Source organism: Ictalurus furcatus, chromosome 2 (assembly GCF_023375685.1).
Source record: "Ictalurus furcatus strain D&B chromosome 2, Billie_1.0, whole genome shotgun sequence".
NCBI classification, from domain to species: Eukaryota; Metazoa; Chordata; class Actinopteri; order Siluriformes; family Ictaluridae; genus Ictalurus; species Ictalurus furcatus.
The window spans coordinates 8748230-8775672 of record NC_071256.1 but is presented as its reverse complement, the minus strand read 5'-3'; the positions used below and the strand labels follow the sequence as shown (position 1 = coordinate 8775672).

The following is a 27443-nucleotide window of genomic DNA, read 5'->3' as shown; positions in this document are numbered from 1 at the left end:
AAAACAAAACAAAATAGTTTCATAAATGTGATTGTTGAAGTCTAATATCTAATATCTAATGGGTAGATGAGTCTTTGAGCCAATGACATGGTTAGATTCTGAATGTCTCAGGGCCTATGCTGAAATGGCATCCAACACTTCATAATTTTACAAAAACTGTCATCCAGAGGCATAAAATAATTGTTTTTGATAATCCATACTGTAGATTCTAAATGGGATTAAAATCAGGTTAAAATGCTTGCCACTCCATCAGACAGCCATTTTTAATAAAGAATATTATTTATCTAGTTAAGTATAGTCTGATCTAACCCTGATCTAATCTTCTGTTTCATGTTTGTGGATCACTATTTTTATTTTTAACCATGGCAAATCATAGTAACAGATGTGAAATGTGTAATTTATTCCTCAATATACCAAACAGTAGGTCTTTTTACAGTGTTAGTGTTTATGTATTGCACATGCCACCTACTGATTTCTCTAATCTGTACATTACATACAGTATTATAGGGATATTACAGTAATGTAGTGGAGCAGAGGAACATGCAAAATGCGTAGCTATTAGTTCAAACCTGTCACATCGTCTTTGCTTCACTACTTACTTACAGCTACTACGTGAAAGGACACCTGAAGATAACCTTCCTCATCCTTCATATACCCCATTACCCCAGAGTCACATGGAGCAACAGTGTGGTTCAACTGTTCGTTTATAGCTGTACATATCTTGATAACTAACCCATGAACAGCAGTAATTATGTTTGAGAGTTTTTCTTAAGACAAAACACAAGCTATTTGACCAAGCAGAGCAGTTTATTATGAATTAAACTAGCAGCCAAAAATAATATTTATGCCTGAGAAGATACTTGTACAGTACAGTAATGTGTATAAAAATGTGTGCTATAATCTTGCTGTAAAGCATTTCCCAAAGTATAAAGGTTCAAGTTTCAATTTTCTATGTTGAAAAAGAAATTTCTCATAAATGTCTACATCATGTAAAAGACAAATAATCTACTAATCATTTGGCACAAATAAACCTGATTCACAGTAATACAGTAGTACTGCACTGGGAAGTCCTTGGCTGTGTCTTTTAACAACTACTCATTACAGAACAACATCCAAGAAGAATTTACGTTGATATCAAGTCTCCCAAGAGCTTAATCTTGTTAACAAAATTCTATACAAGATTGACACGTGAAGAAAACATAATATAATACATTTTGTTTTGCAGTCCCATAATTAAAGGGTTAGTCCACAGGAGGTTGAGATTGAGACATACTGTAACTATGATATGGTAGTGGCATTGGTCATTTTAAAGCAGAATGTTTGGTCAAAAAGCACTTACTCCCCTCAGCAAAACCCCATTTATAAAAGTATACAAAGAAGATAAATTCATGAGTGGGTTTGCTTACTCACTGTAGGACTAAGATCTTAGAGGGGAAATGTTTTTACTTGACTAAAGGACACTTTGTCAGGTCAGTTCACTCCTGCAGTAGTATAACATCAACATTGTCATGAACTCCTTGCAGTAAGAGTTCGCCCTGAAACGTGATGACCTTCTTTCGCTTGGCTGCTTTCAGTGTCCCGACGAGCGCCTCGAAGAGGTTGGCACACTTGTCATCGTTGAACAGGACGCCAAATTTGACGCTGATTTTACCATCTGCATCTGTGAAATAGATGAGGAGTGGTTATTAATAATATAAATCTGAGCTGAGTGTGTTTATCAGAAACTCCAGTAGCAGTCACTAGGCTTTATAATCCACAAATATTTTGATGAGTTTATACTTATTGAGTATAACGAGCTCAGCTGTACTACACTTTATACTTTCTACGTTTATTCCAGTCAACTTTTAAGTCAAGTAGCTTTTATAGTGACCATATACAGCTGGTACAGTACACAGTGAGAGGAAACATCGTTCCTCCAGGACCATGGTGCTCCATAAGACATACACAGAACTACATAAGACTACACAAACATACACAGGACTAGATAAAGTGCATGTGTGCAATAGCACAAGACAGTACAAATTTATTAAAAACAGGACAATATGCACAGTAAAGGACAGTGCAGCGCTGACCAGTACACAGCTCTAGTGTGGATAAAGTGCCACATAACAGGTTATGCAAAAAGATAACAATATAATAGTAAAATGCTATAAATGTAAACATAACATACTATGACACTATGTATTTACTGTGATATATACAGTGTTAGCAGCAAGAATGCAGGTAGGTCAATACAGTATTTTGTGCACAATGTTTTGACAGCAATTTAAGAAAGAGATCAAGGTTAAATGGAAAAGCTGACATCACTGGGACAATTCATCACTGCATTTCTACACAGACACAAAAGATGCCCTACCTGGAGCTCTTAAATCCGATAAACATGTTACCAACAAATATGACGTATTGCTGAAACTACATACCAGCTGAGTTTATAAATTTACCTACCGCTTTCAGAATTTGCAAAATGTTAATAATTTTACATAAATAAGAAGGATCCTTAAAATTGCATTTTTAATTTTTTTAGTGCTGCCCTGAATAAGCTATTTCAAATAACAGATGTTTACATATTTCACAAGACATGATAACTGAATTTACACAAATGAACCAGGTCAAAAGTTTACATACACTTTATTCTTGATACTGTGTGTTGTTATCTGGATGATCCACGACTGTTTTTATGTTTTGTGATAGTTGTTCATGAGTCCCTTGTTTGAGAGCCATCTTTTCATACTGAGGACAACTGAGGGACTCGTACACAACTATTACACAAGGTGCAAAGGTTCACTGATGCTCAAGAAGGCAACAGCCAGGGGGTGTACACTTTTGAATAGGATGATCGGTGTAAATTATTATTTTGTCTTCTGGGAAACAGTAGACAAAAGGGCAGTATTAAATAAAAAACAAAATGCTATTTTTATGATCCCTCTTTATTATTATTAGTTATTGTTATTATCATTGTGCAGATTCTGCAAGGGGTAAATTTATGAGCACAACTGTATATCCTAAGTCTGTGCATGTGTTGTAATATTTAAGAAATACAGATTAATTAGGGACTACACATCCTAAGATTTTCAGAGCAAGTGATACAGTAAAATCAGTAAATAATACAGTAAAAAAATACAGTAAAAAAAAAGTGATACATTGCTAAAAGTAAATCTGTGTGAGGTTTTTCCATTTTTTTGCTACATATTTCCCACTGTTTATTTCCTAAAAACCTAAACTTCATTTCAGGCAGAATCCACAAGCATCACAGAACATAATTAGTCCTGGCTAAACTGGTTACCTCAGACTGTGGGCATGTTTGTTTTGATACTATTAGATTTGAGTGCTACATTTAAAATATCATGGTGAATAGTTTTAAAAGCCTCTCATGTCGCCTTCAAACCTACTATTGGTTTTTATTTTGAGACGCAGCTCATGACAATAATCATGACAACAGCAGAGAATTTTAAGCGAAACAGATTGTGAGTGTGTTTAACGTCGGCATGCATAAAATCACTAAACATTGTACAGTTCAACTTGGAAACCTGATGAACAGGGACCTTTTGGCTCTTACGTGCACGTAGGAATCACAGCAAGTGTTTGAACAATGTCACGCCTTTTGCCTCTGCTTCTGTACGCACACCCAAAATCACGTGTCAGGTAAAAAAACAGATTCCTCTGCTTCGTATCGGGCCGGATTATTTTCCTATAACAACACAACACTTCCCACTAGACTGGTGAGTGAGTGTGATGAATGTCCCTTTGGTTTTCAGTCACTAATGTTACAGATATGTAATTTACTGACATCATAAAATGCTCAAATGTTACAGTAGTCATATATTGTAAAGCAGAAATTTTTAAAAATGTACAGTGGTCAAGGTTTGGGGTGGCAGAAAATGCATCATGTCCATTTGGGGTCTTTTGGCCAAAAAAAATTGGGAACAGTTTAGCCGTTGCGTAACTAACTGATCTTGTGAAACAGTATCCTGAAGCAGGCCTGCTGTTAATCCTGAGGATCATTTCCAGCTCAGCTGGTGGAAGATATTTTACTTACACTGCCAGATAACATTAGGAATGCTAACTCAATAATTGTTTTTAAAGCCAGATTAAAATCATACTTGTTTGGCCTGGACTACTTCTATTTATATAATATTTTATTTATACATTATTTAACATGATTTAAAGTCATTTTAGTCTTTTATTGTCAACAACGGTGACTGAGTTTCCACCAACTGACTAGAAACAAGTGAAAGGAAGACCAGAAGGAGCCTCAGCTAACCACGAGGACTAGAGTTTGTGCTGATGTTCAGAAGAGCGATATGGGAGTGAGAGCACAATGCTCTGTACGCTGTAGCATTACAGTTTCCCTTCACTGGAACTAAGAGACCAAAACCTATTCCAGCATGACGCAAAGTGCACAAAGCGAGCTCCATGAAGACATGGTGTGTTAAGGTTCGAAGAAGGTAGAAGAACTCAAGTGTCCTGCACATAGCCCTGACCTCAACACCACTGAACACCTTTGGGATGAAATGGAGCCTCCTCACCCAACATCAGTGTCTGACCTCAACCTCACTAATGCTCTTGCAGCTGGATGAACACAAATCCCCACAGCCACACCCCAAAATCTAGTGAAAGCCTTCTCAGAAGAGTGGAACGCATTATAAGAGCAACCTACTCTGGCACTTTGCTTTTCTAAAACACAATTAAAAGATCTTGTATGGTAGCAATACTTGTATTGTTCCCCGCTTGATATATCGCTTTGCTTATATTTCCTCATTTGTAAGTCGCTTTGGATAAAACAAGGATCATCAGGATATACTTACTTTTGCTGCCAAGTCTGTGAATCTCATTCACAAGGAGTTTAACTTCATGATCCACGTTCATTTTTATTTCCCACTAAAACAGAAAATGCATTTTAGCAGATTTACCAAAATCAGGCCTGTTTGTGCTTAAAAGGTATCATTTGCAAAAATGAATAACTCATATTTTTAATCATTCTTGAATAATTTTTTTTGAAGTCTACTTTATGAGGTAGTGTATAGATGTTAATGTTAAAACACTGTGTTTCTGTTTGAACTCCGTGCTGTAATCTGAGGTGAGGTGTGTAAAAGGGGATTATTATGCAGGGGCGCGCCTACAATCTACAGATACATATCACAAATAAAGCGTGACCTGGGTTTGAATTGCAGGTTATATTTACAACTAGCAATAAATAAATAAATGCATACATACATGCATACATACATACATACATATATAAATCCAGTCTACAGGCTGTGTTTGATTTGGCTGTAAATGCTATAAAGCTGTAAACTGTAGGAGTCATTGTGCCGGGTCACACGCACATGATCACTGGGCTGCTTCAGCCTGTACCCGGAAGTAACTCCGGTTTAAATACAATACAATACAATACAATACAAAAACAATACTAAACTAAATTAATGAATTAGAAATTAGAAAGAAACAACATTATCTTTCGTACAACTGTATTAACGACATGAGCACGCGCTGTTTATCTGCAGCTCTAACCAGGTAAATACCGGCTGTAGTTGCGCACGCGCGCACACTCACACATACACGATACACATACATACACACACAATAAAACATGTGCATTAATACAATTCTCTCTCTACCTCTCACTCTTACACACTATGGAACTGATATTACTGGAGAAGTGTAAACCCTCTCTAACTTACCGAGACGGAGATCACTGATTGACTACTGACTGCTACTGAAGCTCTGTGACTCAGTGTTCAAGTGAAAAACACCATAAATGGAGCTCCATAGATTCTAGAGCTGGTGGTGACGTCACTCACTCACTCACACTCACACACACACACACACACACACACACACTATATACAGGATCATGGGACAAATAAGAATAAATTTAGCAAAATTACTCATAAATGTAACATTCTGACGGTGGATTAATTGATTAATTATAATGTCATTATTGAAGTAGCATACTACAAAAACTTACTGTTTTTAGGTAACCCTTGTTGTAGTTCTTTTGTAAGTTATTTTATTATTATTACTGCTGTTATTATTCTTTATATATATATATATATATATATATATATATATATATATATATATATATATAATCTTTGAAGATATTCACATACTTGTTTGTCTCTGTTTAATTTTAATATCTGTATATGCAGTGATAAGATGGTTGCAATGAAAGAGGAAAAAGGTGAATCATATAGCTGCTATAGTAGTAGTAGTAGGAGTAGTAGTAATGATAATAATAATAATAATAATAATAATAATAATAATAATAATAATAATAAGTATTGTACATTTATTTTAGATTATGTCAGTAGCTTCCCCCACGTGCAGTGGCCACTTTGGCCACTAGATGCCACAATCTGTGTGGGCTACAAGCAAATGTCTCTTTTGACATTTGTGTTCATTCAGCTACAAGAGCATCAGTGAGATCAATTTGACAAGCACAGTAACACATCCCACTTCTTCATGGGTCATTATGCTGAATAAAAGTAATTTATTTACTTTTTATCTAAAAGAGAGCATGTTTGACTCACTGAAAAACAATATTGGCCCAATCACCTTTTTGTCTCAGAAGCCACATGACTGTTTGATAGTCAGTCCTGTGTATTTCCATACTGTACATTTTTTAAATGCTGTCTTGCAAATTAAATGCCAAAATTTATGTTGAGTGCCTTAAACTTCTCCTCTCCTTCTATGGACAGTTGATATTATTAAAATTATTTCCTCATTGTTTTAGTCCCAGCTGAAGAGAAGCAGATCTATAGTATGATGCTGCCACTACCATGCTTCGTCATGGCTGTGGTGTTCTTTGGCTGATAAGCTGTCTTGTTTTCATGGCAAACATATCTTTTAGAATTATACCTACAAAGTTCTACCTTGGCCTCCTCAGACCATAAGACATTTTGCCACCTGGTTTAAATTATTTTTCTTATGAGAAAGGGTTTCTGTCTAGGCACCCTACCCCATAGCCCAGACATGTGAAGAATATGAGAGATTGTTGTCATATGCAGGGAGTGACCAGCACTTGCTAGATGTTCCTGCAGCACTTTAATGTTGCTGGTGCCAGTTTTGGAGGGACGTCCTGTTCTTCCACAGTGATGACAGGTTGTGTGTATCCAACCCCATACAACATCCAACTTTCTGTAAAAGGTAAGGCATTACAAATAGACATTAGTTTTAAACTATCCAAACCTAAACTTATGGACTATCCTACACTGAGTGAACTAGGTTTACCTCAAGAATGTTGTAGCGCTGAGTATCACAGAAGTCCCTCACACCAATCTCAGTGCCCATGTACCAACCATTGAAAGGACATGCTGTGAACTCAAGTCCACCAATCTCCAGCAACATATTGGCCACTGCAGGCAGTGCGTACCATCTGAGGTTCAGATCTTTGAACCACTTATGCCTGTAGAATAACCAACCAGTTTTAATATGTGGCTGTAAGATCAGAGCCTAAACTACTGTATGTTCATTTGTATCTATCATATTAACACATACGTATACATATCCTTTACCAAAGACACAGAGTACACATCACTTACTGTGGGTGCTCCATTTCATCCTCCAGTATCAACTCCGGGGTAATTTCAAATAGTTCAGGATCTTTCCCATTGGCCTGCAAGATCAGTGGCAGCACATCAAAGGATCCGGGTGATGTCACTGTGGCATCTCATTTTCTCCACTTGTTGATGATGGCCTTCACAGTATTCCATGCTACATCTAATGTTTTATAAAGTCTTCTGTACTCTTCTCCTAATTAGTATGTTTCAACAGTGAGATCCTGTATATGCTTTGTAAGCTCTTTGTGGTCCATGGCTGTTGGATAAAACTAAGATAAAAGTTGGATAAAACTAAGAAGAATTAATATTCTTTATTTGGGGTTAATCAGAATCATGTCGTTGATGACAGCTGTATGATAATTACTGAATATTAGTTTGAATGTGATTGGTAAATTCTGAACACAGTCACATGACCCATTATAAAAGGGTGTGTATACTTATGCAATAAGCTACTGTAAGTTTCCATAACATGTATTTCAATAGCTGAGAAAAACTTCCCAATTTATTTCAGCATCAGCATATTCTAATATTGTATGAATACAGCAGACTCTGTAAAAATTAATACATACTTTAAGACATTAAGCCTGAGTAACATTCTATAATTAATTTTTTACAGCAATAACAACAATTACAGCATTTAGAAAATATTCCATATATTAGATTTAGAAAATCTTTATTAGAAAATTATTAGAATTATGTATTAGAACATATTTTTGCAAATGAATATCCAATCTTTTCTAAAATTCATTATGAACAGATGACGTAAATGTCACTAAAAAGTGAGTAACATTTTTATTATTTATTTCTTGCAGTAACAACATAACCCAGGATTTAAAAAAATAAACATCAACATCAATCTCTTAAATGATATGAACACAACACACAGAGTAAAAATGTCATATTCAGTAGGAGGCATAAATAACATTCCATATCTCTACCTTATTCCCAAGCTTATTTAAATATTTAATTAAAAAAATATGTACATAAAATCCATCAATAAATCATTTAAACAGAGTTGTGGGCTGTTTCATGCATCTATTCATGTAACCATTATATTCCTTCACTTTTCCTGTCTCCACTTATTGCATTTTAACTCTGTCCCCGTTAACTTGAAACACGCTTCTCCTTTTTCACATGCTTTATAAACTGTAGTCTCCTCATGCTTAATGAAATATTAGATATTTATATGAAAACATGCAACTACGTATGTCAGTTTAACATTTTTTCATCAACATTAATCAGCCATGGTTTTAGAAATGATCATGTTGTGCGACCGTGTTTTTCCCTACAAATGTTTCCTTAATATGCTTAAGATTTTGGCAAAGTATTAGAAGTACAGCAACATCTGTAGAAAAACATGCATGGATTATTTATAATTTTTTTTGAAGTCATGAACTTATATTTATGTACTTTAAGTGTACTGCTTCCCTGTTCTTACACTTTACAGACTTGATTAAAAACTGTATAAGGTGTTTCAACTTGAATGTACTTGGTTAATATTTGAGCCCCAGAGTTAAGATGTTTCTATTTAAAATTTTATTACTGCATTTATTGGTTATGCCGCATGATGGGTGATCGCACCAAATGATGAGGACACTGTTTATGGTTTAAAAAAGTGAATACACAATAAATCTGGTGTGAAAGTTCATAAACAAACATTTGATAAAACATTAACATTAAATTTTATTTAAATGTTTTTTATTTTAAAATAATAAGTGCATTGCATGTTAAAAGACTAACACAGCCTCAACAAATCTATCATATTGTATATCAGTCTAAAAAGTAGTCTGTTTAATTCTCAGGGATATAGAGAAATTGGGAAATGGTCATGTAAAAATTAATTATGAATGTAAAACCCACACATTGTAGCATTAAAATGGTCATGGGGGAAGGTGAATATAGGCATTTTAACATGCTATAAATATTCTATTAATCAGCTAATTAGAAAAACAAAACATACTTCAAATGTTTAAAAATCACACTGAAAATGCAGAAAAAGTCTGTTCCACATTAAACTGTAAGTAAGTACTGTGTGTATAAATCATGAATTCAGTATAAAAGCACAGAAAGAGCCAGAGGCAGACATGTATCTATCAGACTTCTGCTGAAAAAATAAAAGAAACCATCACAGAAATTCAAATGGTTTCCACTACAAGTACAAACCATCAGCTAACCATTAAAACTATTACCGGTCATTAATGGTATCCACTAGACATAAAATGCCACCAGTAGAAGGCACCAGTAGAGACCCCCAGGGAACATTACAGTTTCTGTTAAAACCAATACAATTCACAACCATTAAAACCATTACAAATTCTATGAGGGTCTCTATTGTTTTGGGGTTTTTTCCAGCAGGGACAGTGGTTGCACCACATGATATTTTCGAGTTCACTTGGATTTAACAGGCACAGAATTTACAGCCTAAGCGAAATGGTACTAAAAATTCTTTATAAAAGTTATAATGTGAATACAGATTTAGATTTTTTTTTTGCAGTCATACCACATGACAGTGATATATGTTATGACAACAACACAGCAGCAGTCTCGCAAACAAATCAGATTAAGCTAAATGGAATTCTTGCACAAGAAGTGGGATACGTGGGTGACGACGACAACTTTGATTCCCTTTTTTTTTTTTTTTAAATGTCTATACACAAGTTTTTTGTGGATATGGAACATTTTATCAGAGAGAAAACATTATATTCAAGTTGAATAATTTTGATATATGTATGTATTCTTATAATGAAAACAGCAACAATAGTAATTTTATTTCTCTATTTCTTTTTTTGTGTGTGTGTGTGGGGGGGGGGGAGGGGTGTCCACATGCACAAGAAGAAATAAATAGTCAGGGTCCAAGCCAAATTTCACTCATTTCCTCCAGGAGAGCAGGACTACATCACCTGTTTTGGAGAACATTGTCAATAAAAAAAGCAAAGACGACTTTTTTTTTTTTATGAATGGATGGATGTTCTGTAGACTCTGCTGGTTCTGTGTATAAATCTGTACATTTTTGTATCATGTTGGAGTGCAACTCGGAAGCTAAACAGCACGGCCAGCGCGTCATTTCCGGCACTCTACCAAAATGGCGGCTCCGAGTAGCGGCGGTACCTCTAAGCGCCTGGTGCAGTATGTTGTAGTTCGGTCGGATTTGATACGTGCCTTGTCGTGGCCTTTAGGAGCGGTTATCACGCAGGCCTGTCACGCAGCTACCGCCGCCATTCACTTGAACTACAGCGACCCGGACACGCAGGAATACCTGTCTGACCTGGACAACATGCACAAAGTGGTGCTGCAGGTGTGTGAGCTGCTATTATTATTATTATTATTATTATGTAAATGTTGTTTTAGGGCTACTGTTTGAGAAATACAAGATTTCGAGGGAAAATAAAGTCATAATACAATAACAAAACGGGTTATAATAAAAGTGAAGCTAAAATGTTTCTGTCGCCCCCTTGTGGCTGCCTGCAGTACAGCTTTTAACCCCGCCCACTCCCATGCTAGTGAAAATGAAAGGAGCCAAAGTTTCATTTTAAAGTTACATCTCAACTACGTAGTGTTCCGTCATTTTAACAAGCTCAGTTCACCCTGATATCTCCTCCAATATATATATATATATATTAGTTATTTGGTGGTAAATAAAACGGTGTGGTTGATGAGGTGATTTGACAGTTTTGGACCTTTTGATGTCTGAACTAGCTCATTATACTGATATTATAAATAGCAAACCAGCATGAGTAAACAAAGTGATGGCATTAACCAAAGCAGCTAACACTAGCCAAATTTCATAATAATTTACTACTGTATAACCTTAGCTAACACTGGAAGTAGTGTGGTAAGATTAGACAGTCTCTCCTTTTTAAATAAACTCCACTTCTCCATTCAGATAAGGAGCTTACTGCAGGTATCAGAGCCCGATGATCATCATGGAGAGCAGTGATTTTATTCCCTCTGAATATACACTCACCATCCACTTTATTAGGAACACCTGTACACTCATGCAGTTCTCTAATCAGCCAATCATGTGGCTGCAGTACAATGTATAATTATTTATTTTAAATCATACAGATACATGTCAAAAGCTTCAGTTAATGTTCACATCAAGTCACATGATGTTGATCAGAATGAAGAAAAAGTCTGATCTCTGTGGCATGGTTGTTGGTGGATGAGCTACAACAGCAGAAGACCACTTCAGGTTCCACGCCGGTCATCATGGGCACAGACTCACCCAAACTGGACAGCTGAAGATTAGAAAACAAAAACCACTTGGTCTTTTTAGTCTTCAGTGAGTCTATGCCCATGATAAGCTCAGATTCCTTTTCTTGGATGACAGGAGTGAAACCTCATGTGCCCTTCTGCTGTTGTAGCTCATCCACCTCAAGGTTCGCAGTTTTGTGTATGCTGAGATGTTTTCTGCTCACCACAGTTGTAAAAAGTGATCATATGTATTACTTATAGAAGTCCTCTCGGCTCAGACCAGTCTGATATTTGTCCTCATATTTCTCTCATCAGCAAGGTGTTTCAGCCTAGAGACCCTCCAGGACGCTCACAGGTTATTTTTTCCCCTGCACCATTCTGTGTAAATTCTAGTGACTGTTGTGTGTGAAAATCCCAGGAGATCAGCAGTTTCTGAAATGCTCAATCCAGCCCATGTGGTACCATCTAGTCACAGAGATTGCTCTTTTTCTTCATTCTGATGTTTGATGTGAACATGAAGCTCTTGACCTGTATTTGAATTATTTTTATGCACTGTGCTGCTGCCACGTGATTGGCTGATTACATAACTGCATAAATGTTCCGGTGTTTCTAATAAAGTGGATGATGAGTATAGGTTGTGTTGAGTGTAAATGTTGCTGCTGTTTATCAGTATATTTCAGTTATATAGACCTTAGAATCGCTACTTACACATTACTGTGATTAAAATGACTGATATGCACAGTTGTGTCGTAGGATTATGACTTTATTCTCAAAATCTGGTATTTTTCTTTTTCTTATTTATATTTGTGCACCAACACACAAAGTGTGTAATTTCGTGAGACAGTGAAGGCAGATCTACTCTGCATTGTTGCATGCTGATAATAAAATGAGCAAACAGCACAGCAGTGCTGATGTTAATCAACATCAGTAAACAACATTCTGTAACATTTCATTCACAAGCCCTGTTTGGTGGTTTAGGCAGCCGATGAAGCGAGTCTGACCCATTTATCCACAACGCTCAGTGAAAATGGTGTTGCGCACAAGCTGTGGACGGAGCAGCCGGAGAACTTTCCCACCTGCCTGGCCCTGAAGCCTTACCCGAAGGAAACCGTACAGCACTTTCTGAAAAAGTTCAAGCTTTTTAAATGAGTGGAAGGGACGTGGTTTCATTTCTTTACAGATGTACAGAACATTAATAAAAAAATATTTTTATCTCACTGTATGTTGGTTTGAATACATACTGCAGACATGTGTAGCACAAAAACACCAGGTCCAGAGTTATGAATGAACGAGGAAAACGTTTTAGACTTCCTGTCCAAGCTTGTGTTTCCTGTGTGTTCCTGGTGGAGACAGGTTTTTTTTTTTTTTTTTTTTTTTTAAAAAAGAAAAATAAACATACTGAGTGATATGAAGGAGGACAGGATCAGAATGTGACACTTTTACATGGTGCTTTTATTGCAATGTGTTGCATTCTCACATTCATGGATGTTACAGAGATTTGTTAGTCAAAGCATCACTTCCTTCAAGGTCTGCATCATCACCTTAGACAAGCAACAGAAGGGACCATATGCACAAGAGGTGTGTGTGTGTGTGTGTGTGTGTTTATGTATGTGTGTATGCATGCATACATGTGTAAACTTGAACTATTTCAGTTTGAGCAGCCACATATTTTCCATGAAATGGACAAGAGAAATAAGACTGAAGTAGATGAGGAAATAAACAACAAAAACAACAACGACGACAGTTTTGCAGCCCACAGGACAAACCTGCAGCTGCTGGACCCAGCATGTGACTGATTGTCTACAACGTTCTAAGAAAGGTATTTTTTTTTTTTTCCAGAAGGAAAGAAAAAACTAACAAAAAAACAGGAAAAAAAAAAAATCATGCTAACATGCAGAATTCTCCCGGACACATGCTCATTCGTAATGTCCCAACACAGCTGCAGTGATGCCTCTTGAGGGGAAAAAGATTTCACAAGTATTATACAAACTGGACAAAATGAATAAAATGTATATAGTTATATAGATTTATACTTATTTATATTAATTTATACAGCTGAAAAGTGGAACCTTGCCTCGAGCTACCGGGTGCCGAGTTTCAGCAGAGTTTATGCGCCACTGCAACCAATTTCCACATTAATAAGGCAGCAAAAAGATCTCGCAAACAGCAGCGCCGACAAAGTGATACAGTAGAGCAGAGAAACAAGGCGGAGGAGATGCGCACTGGACGAAAGAGGTTTTACACGATGACAGCGACGACGGGCTATAACAGCTTGGCACGGTACGGGTCTGGATCACATCTCAGTATGATGAGACGTTAAAAGCATAGATGTCTGAGGAATGTCTTCAGAAGTGAAAGGTATGAATGTAAGCGTGTGAGAGGGGAAAGGGAGAAGCAGAGCACCTGAAGAACATTGGCATAGTTTGAATAAACGTGCAGCAATTGCGAGATGAAAACGTAGCAAGTGACCCTGCTCGCTCGCTCATGATGAAGATGGGGTAAGGATGAAGCGCTACTGCCAAGTTCTCTCTGAAGAACCTGAGAAAGTTCCAAGTTTGACATCAAAAAAGCAAAAGGACGCTGAACTCCAGTACATTCAGGGGACATTCGTAGTTACTAACGTCAAAGCTCTGTGACTTGGGTTTTTTTTTTTTTTCTTTGTTTGTTTCTTAACGATGGCCTCTTTTCCTTTAAGTTGGATTATAAAGTGCAAAAACTAGATTGTATTCCTTGCAAATTCCTGGAACGTTTTGTTTTTGTTTTTTCCCCCAGAGTAAAAAAAAAAACATGTAAAGTACAGCAAACACGTCGTCGTCTTCTTATAATTATTATTACAAAGGTCGATATAAGAAAATCTTCATCAACAACAAGAAAAAATCCACAAACAAGAGGAGCAGTCCCTCGATGCAGAAAATATATACAACAGGCACCTCTGTTTTGGTATAAAGAATTTAGTTAAATAAAGTCTGAGATTTAAGAATACTTGCATCAGTATGGATTACTATTTTTTTTGGGGTTTTTTTTTTGTTGTTTTTTTTTTTTTTTTTTTTTTACATTTTAAACCATAAATCTGATCAGGTATTTCCGTGAGCTGAAAACAAAAACAAACAAAAAAAAACAAACAAAAAAAACCAAACAAACCATAATTTGAAACATGATCAGAAATGAGAATTGGGTCTCATTTAAGGTGCATAGCTAGCTGTAGTACATAATTTCTATTCCTGAAAACAGTGATTAAGCATCGTCCTCGAAATGAAAGAAGCGTTTCTGTGACGTGCGAGTACGACAGGGTTGGAAAACTTCTATATGGATATAACTCTACTAAGAAAAACAAAACAGAAAACAGAATGGTAGTGTTACTAATAAACCCTGCTAAAGTATGTGATGTGACATCTAGTGAAGAGAAACAATGCTACATGAATTCTATCCAATTGCATGATCCTTTGCATATAAGATTATTTTGTTGATACTCAAAGCTTTGGTCATTATTCCTTGGGGGGAAAAAATCATTAAAAAGAAACTCGTGGCAAAAGAAATCTGAGCACCGTTCATCTCAAACCAAGGTTCCACTTCCTCAGAGCTGTTTAAACGTTTTTGATGGAAAGAAAAATTAAATAATATGGCCTTTTTTTTTTAAAAACTTTTTTTTTCTTTTTTCTTTTTTTTTTTTAAATTAACCCGTACAAAAGCCAGACCATGCTGCTTCTCTCTCAGTAAAGTCACATTCAGCAGTCGCTAAAAAACCATTCTCACATAAAAGATCTGAACACCCAAAGGAAAGATGCAGGTATATGTGTTTAAAAAAATAATAATAAAACAACTCAGAAAATAGGGGGGGGGGGGAATCAGGACATTTCCATTCCATTTTAAAACATCTGATATACAGTATTAACCACACTTTCAGACAGTCATACACATCCCCAAACAAAACAAGAAAATAAATGGAAGAAAGTAGTTATTACCACAAACTTGGAGCACTACAATATTGTCGACTCAAGATAGAACAGATACATATTCACATTTGTCTGTTTGTCTATTTACACGATAAACCATTGTACCTTGGAGTGGAACTGACCAAGAGCCATTTATTACAGAAGAGTAAGCCGTGGTTAATAGGCACTGCTTTCTAATGTGGTAGATTTGGCATCTCAGGTGAAACGGTGTGAACAGGGATTTGTTAAAAGGGTAAAACAAATAATAAATAAATAAAAAAGTACCTGGTTAACTGGCACGTAAGTGATCTAAAGACTTCATTATACAGGAAAGGAATAGCTGTCTGAATCAGGAACTACTATCAGAGTACAGGTTGCTCCTAATCACCTTTTCACGTTCATTCTGTACATTCAACCAATTCTTGGGACTTTAAATCTAAAGCACTAATGTTCAAATGTACAGTAAACCTGTTTAATCCGTTTGTAATGTGTATGTACATTTATATCAAAAAAGTGGCTCAGGAAAGGCCTCGCTGTTTCTGCGGTTCATCTTGGTGTGGGATTGAGCTAATAATAATAATAATAATGAGCCTTTCTTTGAAATACACAGCACACACAAAAACATAAATCATAGAACATTATTTTGTGTAGGATGAGGAGTCAGCAAGTTGGGGTGGTAGAGATGGTCATGCACTTTTTTTGTGTGTGTGAGAGAGAAATACCTTTTTATGTATGTACATGGCAAGACAAATTTGGACCATATCTGAGATATATATATATATGTGTGTGTGTGTGTGTGTGTGTGTGTAATATATAATATATATATATATATATATATATATATATATATATATATATATGTGTGTGTGTAATATATATATATATATATATATATATATATATATATATATATATATATATAAATAAATGTGTGTGATAAACCCTTTTTATCGCTGCCTGATTCACTATTGCATGCTTGCGATCATAGAATGCTGTCAGTGTAATTAATAAGGAGTCTAAAAAACATCAGGGAGGATGAGAGGAGGAAGCGAATGAGGAACGAGATGAGGACAATGCTGATGAAGAACAGTGTCTGACTGGGCAAACAGTAGTCACATGAGCAGTCAAAGGAGGATGCTGGAGGTGTGTGTGTGTGTGTGTGTGTGTGTGTACGCATGAGAGAGACAGAGACAAAGACACAACGCCTCATCCTTGTCCTTTACAGAGCCAGAAATAAACAACTTGGGATTTCTAAACTGTCTATGAACACAAAGCAAATAGTGAACAACTCCACTGAATGAGGAGTCATCCAAATCAGTTTAGATCATTTAAGCTTCATTATGTTATCATCATGCATACATCTATACAATAGAATTTGGGGATTTTAACATACTATAAACACACACACACACACACACACACACACACACACACACACACACACACACACAGGGGTGCCAGAAAACAAAAAGCATACCAATATCAATCAGAAAATAATTATTTATATATTTATATATATTTAATTTAGCAAAAACCTCGCCTTTCCCTTTCCTTCATGATCAACTCCAGAGCTAGACACCTCCTCCTCCCCAGGTGATATTCAGCTGTGTTACTTTAGTACATACAATTTCTTGATTTGAAACATTATTCTTCTTAAAATAAAATAAAAAAAAAAACATTTTCAAAGCTATAATAAAAAAAGAGAGCCAGTTTTGAAACCCATGTCGACGTATTCGAATGTTGGTTGTAGAGTGATTCGACAATGTTTTTTTTTTCCAGAACGAAATTAGAACGTGTGAGCTTGTCCTGACCTTTGTCCGCTTTTGTGCTGTACATTAATACCAACCTGCACAATACACATGGCAAACAACACTGATAGGCTGATGCGACCCTAAGTGGCTCGTATTCACAGCTGCTGAGCGGTGGGGACGTGTAGGACGTTTATTTATTTTAAAAATGTCTGCCATTTTAAAACGAGTTCTCCCAGGAAAGCTTGTAGCAGATGTGAGATGTTTCTCTTCTCCCAACCTGGCAATGCTTGTTCTGACAAAGCAGGCGATGAAAGAAATTAATAAAACTGATCAGGAAACAGAGAGAGAGAGAGAGAGTGAGAGAGAGAGAAAACAAAATGTTGGGAAACTCTCCCTCATCATCTGAGGAGAGCTTCTCAGTCACAGGTCCAGCTGAAACTGAGCTGTCCAGTGCGGCAAGAACCTTAACACTCCCAAGTGTTGTCCTGTTCACCGAGGCTCACGTGGATCGCTGCAGCAAAACCATGGCATATTCCTACCCCGGTTTCCATGAAGCACTGTGACGATGGCCCAGTTATTGATGTCAGCTGGCGAGAAAGCAGCAGGTCCTTTTACAGAAACTTGGCAAATTTCTGGAATCTTTGTATTCACTTGTTTTGACCCCTATTGAGGAAGCAGACTGAAAAGTAGGTGACCAGGAATGAGCACTGCTTCAGCAGTCCAACAGGCTGCAAAATGCCATCAGCCTGGGCCCACAGATCCTGAGCCCAGCAGGTATTCCCCAGACAGAAACCGGAAGGTGACGAATAGAAACTCTGACGTTGTTGGGGACATCAACACAGGTGTGTGGTTGTGTGGGTTTGTGTGTGTTAGGGTCACTCAGTCAGGAGCTGCTGTAAGAGGCTCTTCTGCTGCGACTGGGAAGTGCTGGTGCTGCCCTGGGGCTTCTGGTGCCCTACTTGTCCTGGCTGGTTCAGGTAGGAGTCACTCCCCACTAGGTTTACCGTGCACTGGACATCGGCAAACACTTGAACTTGCTGTACCTGGTTTGAAAGAAAAAAAAAAAGAATGGATGAATTTGGCATAAATCCACATACAAATGCAACATTCTAAAGAGATCTGTTCCATGTGAAAACACCTTTCCTGTCACTATAGCAGAGTAGAGGTTTAACACTACACGGACATATCCTGAGCTTCTCACCTGATCATTACACAAAGAGCTGACGTTGCCAAGGTTGCTGTTGCCAATGCCAACTGGTGGTCCAATAGGAGGTAGTGAACCCGCAGCTCCTGAGCCCCCGGCCATGGAGACAGTGATGCTCATGTTGTTGTACACACCCTGCTGGCCAAAATTCTGCGAGCTAGTCTGGCCAGTTTGGTTAAACAGACTACCAAAACAAAACAAACACTTCAAATGAAGCACAAAAAACATCTCTGGGCATGTTTGCACAACAAAAACACACATTTTATTTGAATAATAGATGAAGAAAAAACAATCCAGTGTGCACGAATGTCACAGGTTGTTCTGCAATTCCTTGCCATAATCACGTAATTAGGGGTCCAAGCACATAATTCTGAAACCCTATAGTTTTTGTTAGGATTTTTCTTCGTATCATTGATCGGATTCTCCACTAAAACGAATCCTGCAGACCAAGCCATAAGGTGTATGGACTTGGTCAGCAGGTTGTACTTCCTCCCACTTACTCAGGGCCTGATCTTTTTTTTTTACCTCTCTTATTCCCTGCCCACTGATTTCTGTAATGATGGATTTATTGCTAATTCCATCTATAGTCTCATCTACAGTATAGTTCCATCATTATACTTTTATACATACATACATACATATCTTGCATTACAAGAACTAGTCACTAGAGGGAAACGTTTTGGGAAGAGTGCTTGGACCCCGCAGATCACCTCTTGTGGCTACATTCATTTGAATCTTTATATAATTTTTGTGTTTATAAACAATTTATTATAAACATTGCTAATTTTACCATGTGTACTGTAACAGAACCACATTTTTGTACTCAGTTAAGCTTCCACTCATGTACACTGCTCATAGATCCTCACAGCTCCAGGATCCTGAGCAGAGTTTCGCATGTTATTCCCATGTCCACATACATTATCAGTTTCCTCCCACCTCCCAAAACATGCCTAGAAAGTCAGTGAGATGAACCATTCTCTATTTCTAGGTGCTAGCCTTACCTGTTAGTCACGCCACCTTGCCAGTTCTTCATCTCAGGTGACTGATAACCAGGTGGGGGCTGGGTCTGCTGAAGCAGAGGACTCTGGGAGTTGGGGTTCTGTGGTGACAGCAAGGGGCTGGTGGGACCGAGTTCAGGGGGGAATGATGGATCTCCTTGCTGGACCATACCTTTAATAATAATTTCACAGGTACTTTAGAAGACAACAGTATTGTCGTAGTAGTTTCCAATCACATTTATCTGTCTGTATAAAGCCCAAAGTATATATTTTTTTAAGCGTATGCTAGCGTATGCGCACAGTCGTATGCATAGCCTTACAAAGTATACGCCGTTTGACATGTACGTGTACACAGGCGGTCGACGCATGAGCATTATGACAACTTGCACTACCCCTCCTGGCCTACAAGAGTCAGTACAGAGCAGTAAAGCAGGTCTTCTGGTATGAAGGACAACAACGAAGAAGAATCACAACAACACGAAGAACAATGGAGGAGAAAGCCGTGCTGCTTCACTTGTTACTAGAGGAAGAATAAATTGGTTAAAACAAAAGTAAATCCACGTAGCCATCCATTGTTGTTCTTAGGGATGCACCGAAACGAAAATTCTTGGCCGAAGCCGAATATAATGAAATTTTTCACGTTTTTTTCCATTTATTTTTACCAATGCATAAATTAAATAGTCAAAATGTGCTTTTTACTATTTTGTCTTGCTTTTCAAAGAAAAAAATCAATTACAAAAACTACAATTTCAAAATATTTATTTAACACTGAACATTTTTTTTTTTCATTCCAGCAGGCATAGGCTACCAACAAGGTACAATATAACTTTAAATAAATAAATGAGTAAAATAAAAATATTTTTATGTGGTCATCTTTGAGCCCCCCTTGAATAGCCTATGTTAGGCCTATAACTGACTGCTGAAAGAATGTAACACTCTGTAGCCTACACCAAAAATGTGCATTAAAAATTGCATTGACAAGAGTGCAAAAAATGGTTCTATACGGCTGATTATATTGGGGATATATACCGCTCGAGTCCCTGTACACCTCGCGGAGTATTATAGTAGATATAGTATAGTTAGATACGTTGTTAATGTTACGTTCCTTGATAGATTTAGTTAGTTTAAACTATAGATTAGTTCATTTAGTCCCCGCTGGTTTTTACTTTGCCGGTCTTGACTACGTTTTTTGGATTACGACTTTGATTTGTCTGCATGCCCTTAAATAAATACGTCTTTACCTGCTTCCGTACTCCCTTACATCTCGCGACGTGACAGAAACATGCCCCGGAACAGAAAAAAAAACAAACACACGTGTCCACAGTAAACATCTGAAGAGCACGTAGCTCGTGCATGCGCGTGCCCCCTCATCGAGATCGAGACATTTGTGCGTCTCACTCAGGTTGCTAGGCTATTTGGTCGCGTCATCAAACACGTCATTGTTCGGTCAAATTTATCCAGCCTTTTCACTTATTCGGCTGAACACCGAAAGTGCTTTTTTTGCTATTTTCGGCTGAATAATTTCAGTTGCCAAACATTCGGGGCATCCCTAGTTGTTCTAACTTGCACTCGTTTCCGTCTCTTCTTTTTTTTTTACTTCGACTACCATGAGGGTCACTGTTGCCACCTTGTGGATCAACTAAATAGTGCAAAAGAATGAAATGCGCATCTGCAACGGTTAGAAAAATCTGGCGGCAATGCGTACAGTACACACATTCTCTGCTGATGACAAAATTTGCATCACGTGTACTGTATGCTGTTCCCAGCGTATGCGTAAAAAGTGAAGTATAATTTGGCGTTTAGTAGTAGTAGTATACGGCTAATGCGTGGCTCATTATGACCTGGAGGACTCAAAACTTGCTTAAGTTTGGTCAACCAGAACCTACCTGCACCCCCGAACTGCTGGAAGAGTCCCTGCCGAACAGGAGAGTTGACTGGTCCGCCAAACTGCCCCTGCATGCCTCCTATCATGCCTTGGTTTTCTATGGGCAGCCTGACAGACAGCTTGGGGTCTAGCGGTGTCCCCATGGGGTTGAAGTGGCTGGGAGAGGTAGGGTTGCTTCCAGGGACAGGGTTGTAGCCTGGATTGTAGCCAAACTGCTGCTGTGGCTGCTGAGGGCCTTTGGGGACGCGCTGGGCTCCCATGGACCCCGGGTTCATTCCCTGCCTCATCATCATGACTTTCTGCTGCAGCAGTTGCCTCTGGCGGTGCTGGAAGCTGTAGAGCTCCCTCTGCCTCTGGGCAAGCATCTGAGCATTCAGTGGGGGCTGAGGTGTAAATATAAACAAATAAACAAACAGCAGACTGAATTTGAAGGTGAAAGAATGGTATAGACTTATAAATCTGCATTACAATCAAAATGACTCCGACTTTGACGCATTCAGTGAGGTGCAGTGCAGTGCAGTGCAGTGCAGCTTCAGCGTATTTACATACTATTCATGCACTAACCTGTGACGGTATCTGGGGCTGCTGCATGCCTTGCCTTACCCCCATTGCAACAGGTACCCCCTGGGGAAACTGGCTCATGGCTGCCATCCTGTTCTGTAGCTGAAAGTGTGAGGGAGGTAAAATAAGAACAACAGATCAATGAGAGCAGCTAATAACCAGGCAAAAGGCAAAGCATCGTTCCACAGCATTCTAGCACGTACATAAACAATAGGCCTTTTGTGGATCTGTAACAGAACAGCTCCATCTCCACAGAGAGTTTTAGTACCTATGAGCTGGGGGGGTTTTAATAAAAGTTCCTAGTAATTGCCGCAACTGACATTCCCTTATAAACATTTAACTTCAAGTAGGTAGATGGAGATCTTTCATCAAAACTTATAAAGAACTGCAGGTTATTATAAATCCGTGAACTGTGACTAATATTAATACATATGGTGTAGAAATACACAGAGTTATAAAAGGTATGTTGCTGAGGTTTGTGACTACCTGCTGTGGGCCCTGTACACGCTGCTGAAGCTGCAGCCTTAACTGGTTTGGTGGCAAGCGCATCTGAGTGGGCATCCCTGGGGCTCGGGTTATTCCAGGCCGCATCGGGTTCATATTCACGTTGCTCAGGAAGGGTACGCGTGACGCCCCAAAGCTCATACCTTGCGTCGTGCTCATGTCAGCCGGGAACTGAGAAGGAGAGGTGGGGAACTGGGACAGGTAGCTAGGCACGGGGGTGGATGGCTGAGCCTGGGTAAAACGCTGGGTGATTTGATCCAGACATCCACTCTAGAGAAGATAATCAGTCAGTCAGTCAGGATGGTGATCTCAGCATGCTAGGATTGGAAGAAAGCAAGAAAGAAAGAAAAAAGGTGGCACTGCTTACCTGGACAATCTTGTCAATGCCCAGCGCCCGGTCCAGCTCAGCAAGCTCACTTTCATCTGTGCCACTCAGGAAAGACAAGAGCTGCTCAAGCAGGGCCTTCTCATCATTGCGAGCTTCCGGAGTGGTGGGCGGGACGAGCATCTCATCCAGGGGACACGGAACACATTGCCTGAGATTGGATGAGGAACCAAAGAAGTGGTGTACAACAGGGACGTGCAGGGAATTTCTCAGGGGCAGGGGCTCAAATGTGAAAAAGGGCTATATAAGAGCTAATTTTACATTACTACTTTAATTTAACTACATATTCTTATCACCTTGGTAGACACTGTAAGCAGACTGTGTGTGGTCATAATAATAAATATGAGAATGACATTCCTAATATAACCTAATGGTATTTTATTTTTACATTCATAGAAATAATTACAACAAAACAGCAACTTTTGGTGGAGAGATGAATCCAAAGAAAACTAAAGTATTACCATCCACAAATGTGGATAGTACACACCCACTGTATGTCACTTACTGTAAATGTCAGTAAAACTATTAATTTCCCAATTTTACATTCCCAAAATTACATGTGGCAGCAGCACTTTTATTTCCATAAAACTGCAGCTTGCTGAACTGGCCTTTTAGTCTCAAAGCTGGTCATTTTTGCCTTCTAAATTTCATTTTAAAAAGATAAATTGATATTTTAATGATCTTATATTACAGTTTTCTCATATCACTTAGGCTACAGGACTAAATTTGCAATTTTAGTTAACAAGGGGCAAATTACTATATGTATATAGTATAACTATATTCATGATCTTGAAAAGTGAGTTCGTTATTATTCTGTGCTGTGACTCTGCAGCTCATGCTGAATGGAGCAGATGCATTCAGTTTATAGCGTCCGTTGAACATTCTCCAACTGAACTAAACGGTTTTTATTTATATGAAAAAAGCAAAACGACAGTGGGGGCGGTGCTGCAAGGGCCAAGGGTATGGCCGAACAGAACACCTTGTAACACAGACTATCACAGCAAGCCTAACTCTTTATAAACATATGATGCCTTTTTTTGCAACTATCTGTCTCATATTAGCTCACCTTTTTTCACCCATGTTGATAAGGACAGTAAATTCTCAGACTTTCTTGTGATTCATTTGCTACTGTTTTGTGCACGCTTTCATGTTAATTTGAATTCAAATGCTTTTTATATAATACAATTGTTTATTAACTAATGTTGAGAGGGGCACTTTTAAATAATTTAGAAAAAGGGCAGGGGCTTGAGCCCCCAGAGCCCCCCTCTGTACATCCCTGGTGTACAAGTGTGAGACAGGAGTCACTCAACATATCTCTCTAAAAGACAACACGTATGCCACATTTCACTGTTTTATGATGTACTTTATCAGGTGCAGTATCCATAATCAGGCCATTAGTTCATCACCCACACACTCACTCTTGAGGTGAGGACAGAGGGGCATGTGCATGGCTCCCCAGAGTGCCATCAAATGCCATGGATTCAGCCAGGGACATGGATTGGAACTGCTGTGACTCGGGGACATCCAGCTTAGCCAGGCCTATATCAATAAAAACAAAGCTGGAAACTTATTCACAATATCATTCTCACCACACAGGAACTTAAAAAAACCCAAAAAAACCAGCAGCAGCCAGTGTTAAAAAAAAAAAAAAAAAAAAAAAAAAAAAAAAAACACAAAATAAAATACAGGTCCAACAAATCCTAACTGGGAGAAGTCTGGACCTGTGTTGGTGTTGAATATGGTAATGCTGGTGGGGTCACTGAAGGGGCTACTGCTCTCCTTGGGTAGCTGAAAGGGGTCAGCCTGCCCCAGTACCTGGCCCGGACCCTGACCCTGGGTGGGTGTGGAGGGACTGCAGAAGTCAAAGGGAGACGGACTCTGGAGACTAGAGCCATCGGAAAACACTGCACACATAACAGCTCGTTCAGAAAAGTGTTTCACACAAAACTACAGAATTATGATCTTCATGAAAAATAAATTAGGTGCATTCGCTATTCCATTTAAATACAGACGGAGTGTAGACTAAACCTAAAGTTTTGTCTTGTTTATGTGAATTTCTCTTTGTAATTCCATGCATCTACTTATCTTTGTTCATGCTTATGAATGCATCCTTTTTGTTCATATTTATAAGTACAATATTTATATATTTACATTACAGTACATATTTATTTCCCTTCATAGTACACAGTGGAAATGTATCATGCTATTTGCAATATTTATAGTATTGTGTACATTTCCATGTACCATTTAAATGAGACAAAGACTTCACTAAACAGCGACAGGAACTGGGACAATAACAAACAACAGGAAATACTTCACAAAGAATTACACATTAAAAAATAAATAAATAATTATATGCACTTGCAGTTTGATGTTTTGTATATACAGTGATGATGTTGTTTGTGTGTTGCTATTTGGCAGTACGAGGCATCCTCACCATGGCCGGGTACTCCAGGAGGTTCATGTTTCACGCTCACTCCGATGGGAACACTGTCACCACCCTGCTGGGGCAGCCCCGGCTCCTCCACTGACTTTTCTCCCACAGGCCTGAGGGTGGGCAGTACCTGGTTCAGTGTATGCAGATCAGCACTGGGGAACTGCTACACACACATACGCAGAGATGTACACAAACAGGAATGTAGGGGAATGGGAGAGCAAAGGTTAGCCAACATCAGAGTGCACTATTAACACGAGTGGGGTAAAGTACAAATGAACACAATGAGTTAAAATGAATATACAGTATCTATCTCAACCTGTAACACCTCTTACAGGCTTAAGCTCTAAATCTGTTCTTCACAAACCTGCATTTAGTGCTAGTAATGCCTAAACAATGCCTAAATGCCAAAAACGTTGGTTGAAAAGCTACCAAATTGAAGAGGAACTAATTTTTTAAACACATAACAGCAATCCAACATAATGGCAACACAAAATGGCCTTCATTTCCTTTGCAAAAAAAAATGTGTGAGTGTTCATACCGGGCTGGGCTTATCACTGGATTTGGATGAACATGTAACTGCTGGAGAAGGAGGACTAACAGCGCTGCACTGCCCACTCTTGTCTCCATGTTTCTTCTCAGCCTTGACTCGCACTGTTTCTAGGCTTAGCACTGCAGGTGGGGGCAGGTCTACCAGGTCCTTCTCATCTGTGTCAAGCAGGAAGCGCAGCAGCTGGTGGTCCTGCTGCTGCTTGGAGTTTCCTATGGCAGATGGCATCACCAGGCCGGGTCTCGGGCTGCTTGCAGGCGGCTCCCTCTTGATCTCGGGCTCATTGGTGCCGTCGGCAGGGCTGCTGTCCTGGAGCAAGCGATGCAGGATCTTGTGGCGCTCCGTGAGTGTGCTGTGGGACGCTGGGCATTGGCCAGGTGGTGCTGAACGACTCTGGGAGGCAGGTGAGGCCTCGTGGTCTGAGGTGCCATCCAGAAGCTGGCTGAGTTTGGGGTTAGCACTTCTAGGTTCATCGTTGTGGCACGGCTCAGGCGGTTTAGCCGGAGGTGGACGTGCAGGCGAGCTGCTGGGCGTGGGAGTCTGCCTGGCCAGTGGGGAAGGGAGAGAGAAAGGGATACCATCACCACCTGATTGCTGCCGTGCCAGTGTGCCAGCAGGAGAGTGAATGCCAGGTGTGGGGGGTGAGAAAGGGTGGCCTGAGACACGTGGGCTGTTTGCCAGGCCTGGGCTGGCTCGGGGAGGCCGGGGAGATGTGAATGAGGTAGGGGTGGCTGTGAGAGGGCTGCCCAGTGGTGACAGGCTACTGCCCTGCTGGGGAGGTGCAACCCGGCTGGGCATGGTGGTGCCAGGGGCAGATGTACCTCCGTTGGCATTGTTGTGGTGCAGACTGACTTCGCCAGAGGGCTGCATGGCAGGAGAGCAAGCTGGGGCAGCCGCTGCGGACAAGAGGCTATGGGTAGTGTTTTCCTGAGAGCTAGCAGTGTTGTTTTCCCTGTCACACACAAACACACAGACAATCATTATTTTATACACACACACACACATATGTGTGTGTGTGTGTATATATTATATATATATATATATATATATATATATATATATATATATATATATATATATATATATATATATATATATATATATATATATATATATATACACATACACACACACACACACACACACACACACAGTATCTCACAAAAGTGAGTACACCCCTCACATTTTTGTAAATATTTGATTATATCTTTTAATGTGACAACACTGAAGAAACGACACTTTGCTACAATGTAAAGTATTGAGTGTACAGCTTGTGTAACAGTGTAAATTTACTGTCCCCTCAAAATAACTCAACACACAGCCATTAATGTCTAAACCACTGGCAACAAAAGTGAGTACACCCCTAAGTGAAAATGTCCAAATTGGGCCCAAACTGTCAATATTTTGTGTGGCCACCATTATTTTCCAGCACTGCCTTAACCCTCTTGGGCATGGAGTTCACCAGAGCTTCACAGGTTGCCAC

At 38.9% G+C, this 27443-nt stretch overlaps 3 protein-coding genes across 5 annotated transcripts in view; 1 reads left to right on the top strand and 2 right to left on the bottom strand.

Annotated features, from left to right (window-relative positions):
* Nucleotides 1-786: 786 nt before the first annotated feature.
* Nucleotides 787-5814, bottom strand: abracl (ABRA C-terminal like). The gene is made up of 3 exons (XM_053646591.1): nt 5682-5814; nt 4806-4878; nt 787-1660 (listed from the first exon to the last, which is right to left on the bottom strand). Exons 2-3 carry the CDS (start codon nt 4864-4866, stop codon nt 1476-1478), a joined length of 246 nt encoding a protein of 81 aa, XP_053502566.1. The 5' UTR covers nt 4867-4878; nt 5682-5814; the 3' UTR covers nt 787-1475.
* Nucleotides 5815-10394: 4580 nt separating this feature from the next.
* Nucleotides 10395-12968, top strand: ptrhd1 (peptidyl-tRNA hydrolase domain containing 1). Its single transcript, XM_053646579.1, has 2 exons — nt 10395-10857; nt 12735-12968. The coding sequence occupies exons 1-2, from the start codon at nt 10645-10647 to the stop codon at nt 12903-12905; spliced, it is 384 nt and encodes a 127-aa protein (XP_053502554.1). The 5' UTR covers nt 10395-10644; the 3' UTR covers nt 12906-12968.
* A 4370-nt stretch (nt 12969-17338) lies between these two features.
* ncoa1 (nuclear receptor coactivator 1) overlaps nt 17339-27443 on the bottom strand; it is a 49126-nt gene continuing 39021 nt past the window's right edge. For 2 of the 3 annotated variants that reach the window (XM_053646552.1, XM_053646568.1), the window contains 11 exons: nt 25952-26912; nt 25414-25576; nt 24698-24880; nt 24395-24515; nt 22959-23127; nt 22574-22861; nt 22091-22189; nt 21528-21909; nt 19645-19813; nt 18641-18827; nt 17339-18482 (listed from right to left, as the gene is read on the bottom strand). In XM_053646552.1, coding sequence (XP_053502527.1) covers nt 18315-18482; nt 18641-18827; nt 19645-19813; nt 21528-21909; nt 22091-22189; nt 22574-22861; nt 22959-23127; nt 24395-24515; nt 24698-24880; nt 25414-25576; nt 25952-26912 — 2890 coding nt within the window. In that variant the 3' untranslated portion in view covers nt 17339-18314. The remainder of the gene's footprint in view (nt 18483-18640; nt 18828-19644; nt 19814-21527; nt 21910-22090; nt 22190-22573; nt 22862-22958; nt 23128-24394; nt 24516-24697; nt 24881-25413; nt 25577-25951; nt 26913-27443) is intronic. The other variant, XM_053646559.1, reaches the window with a different exon arrangement.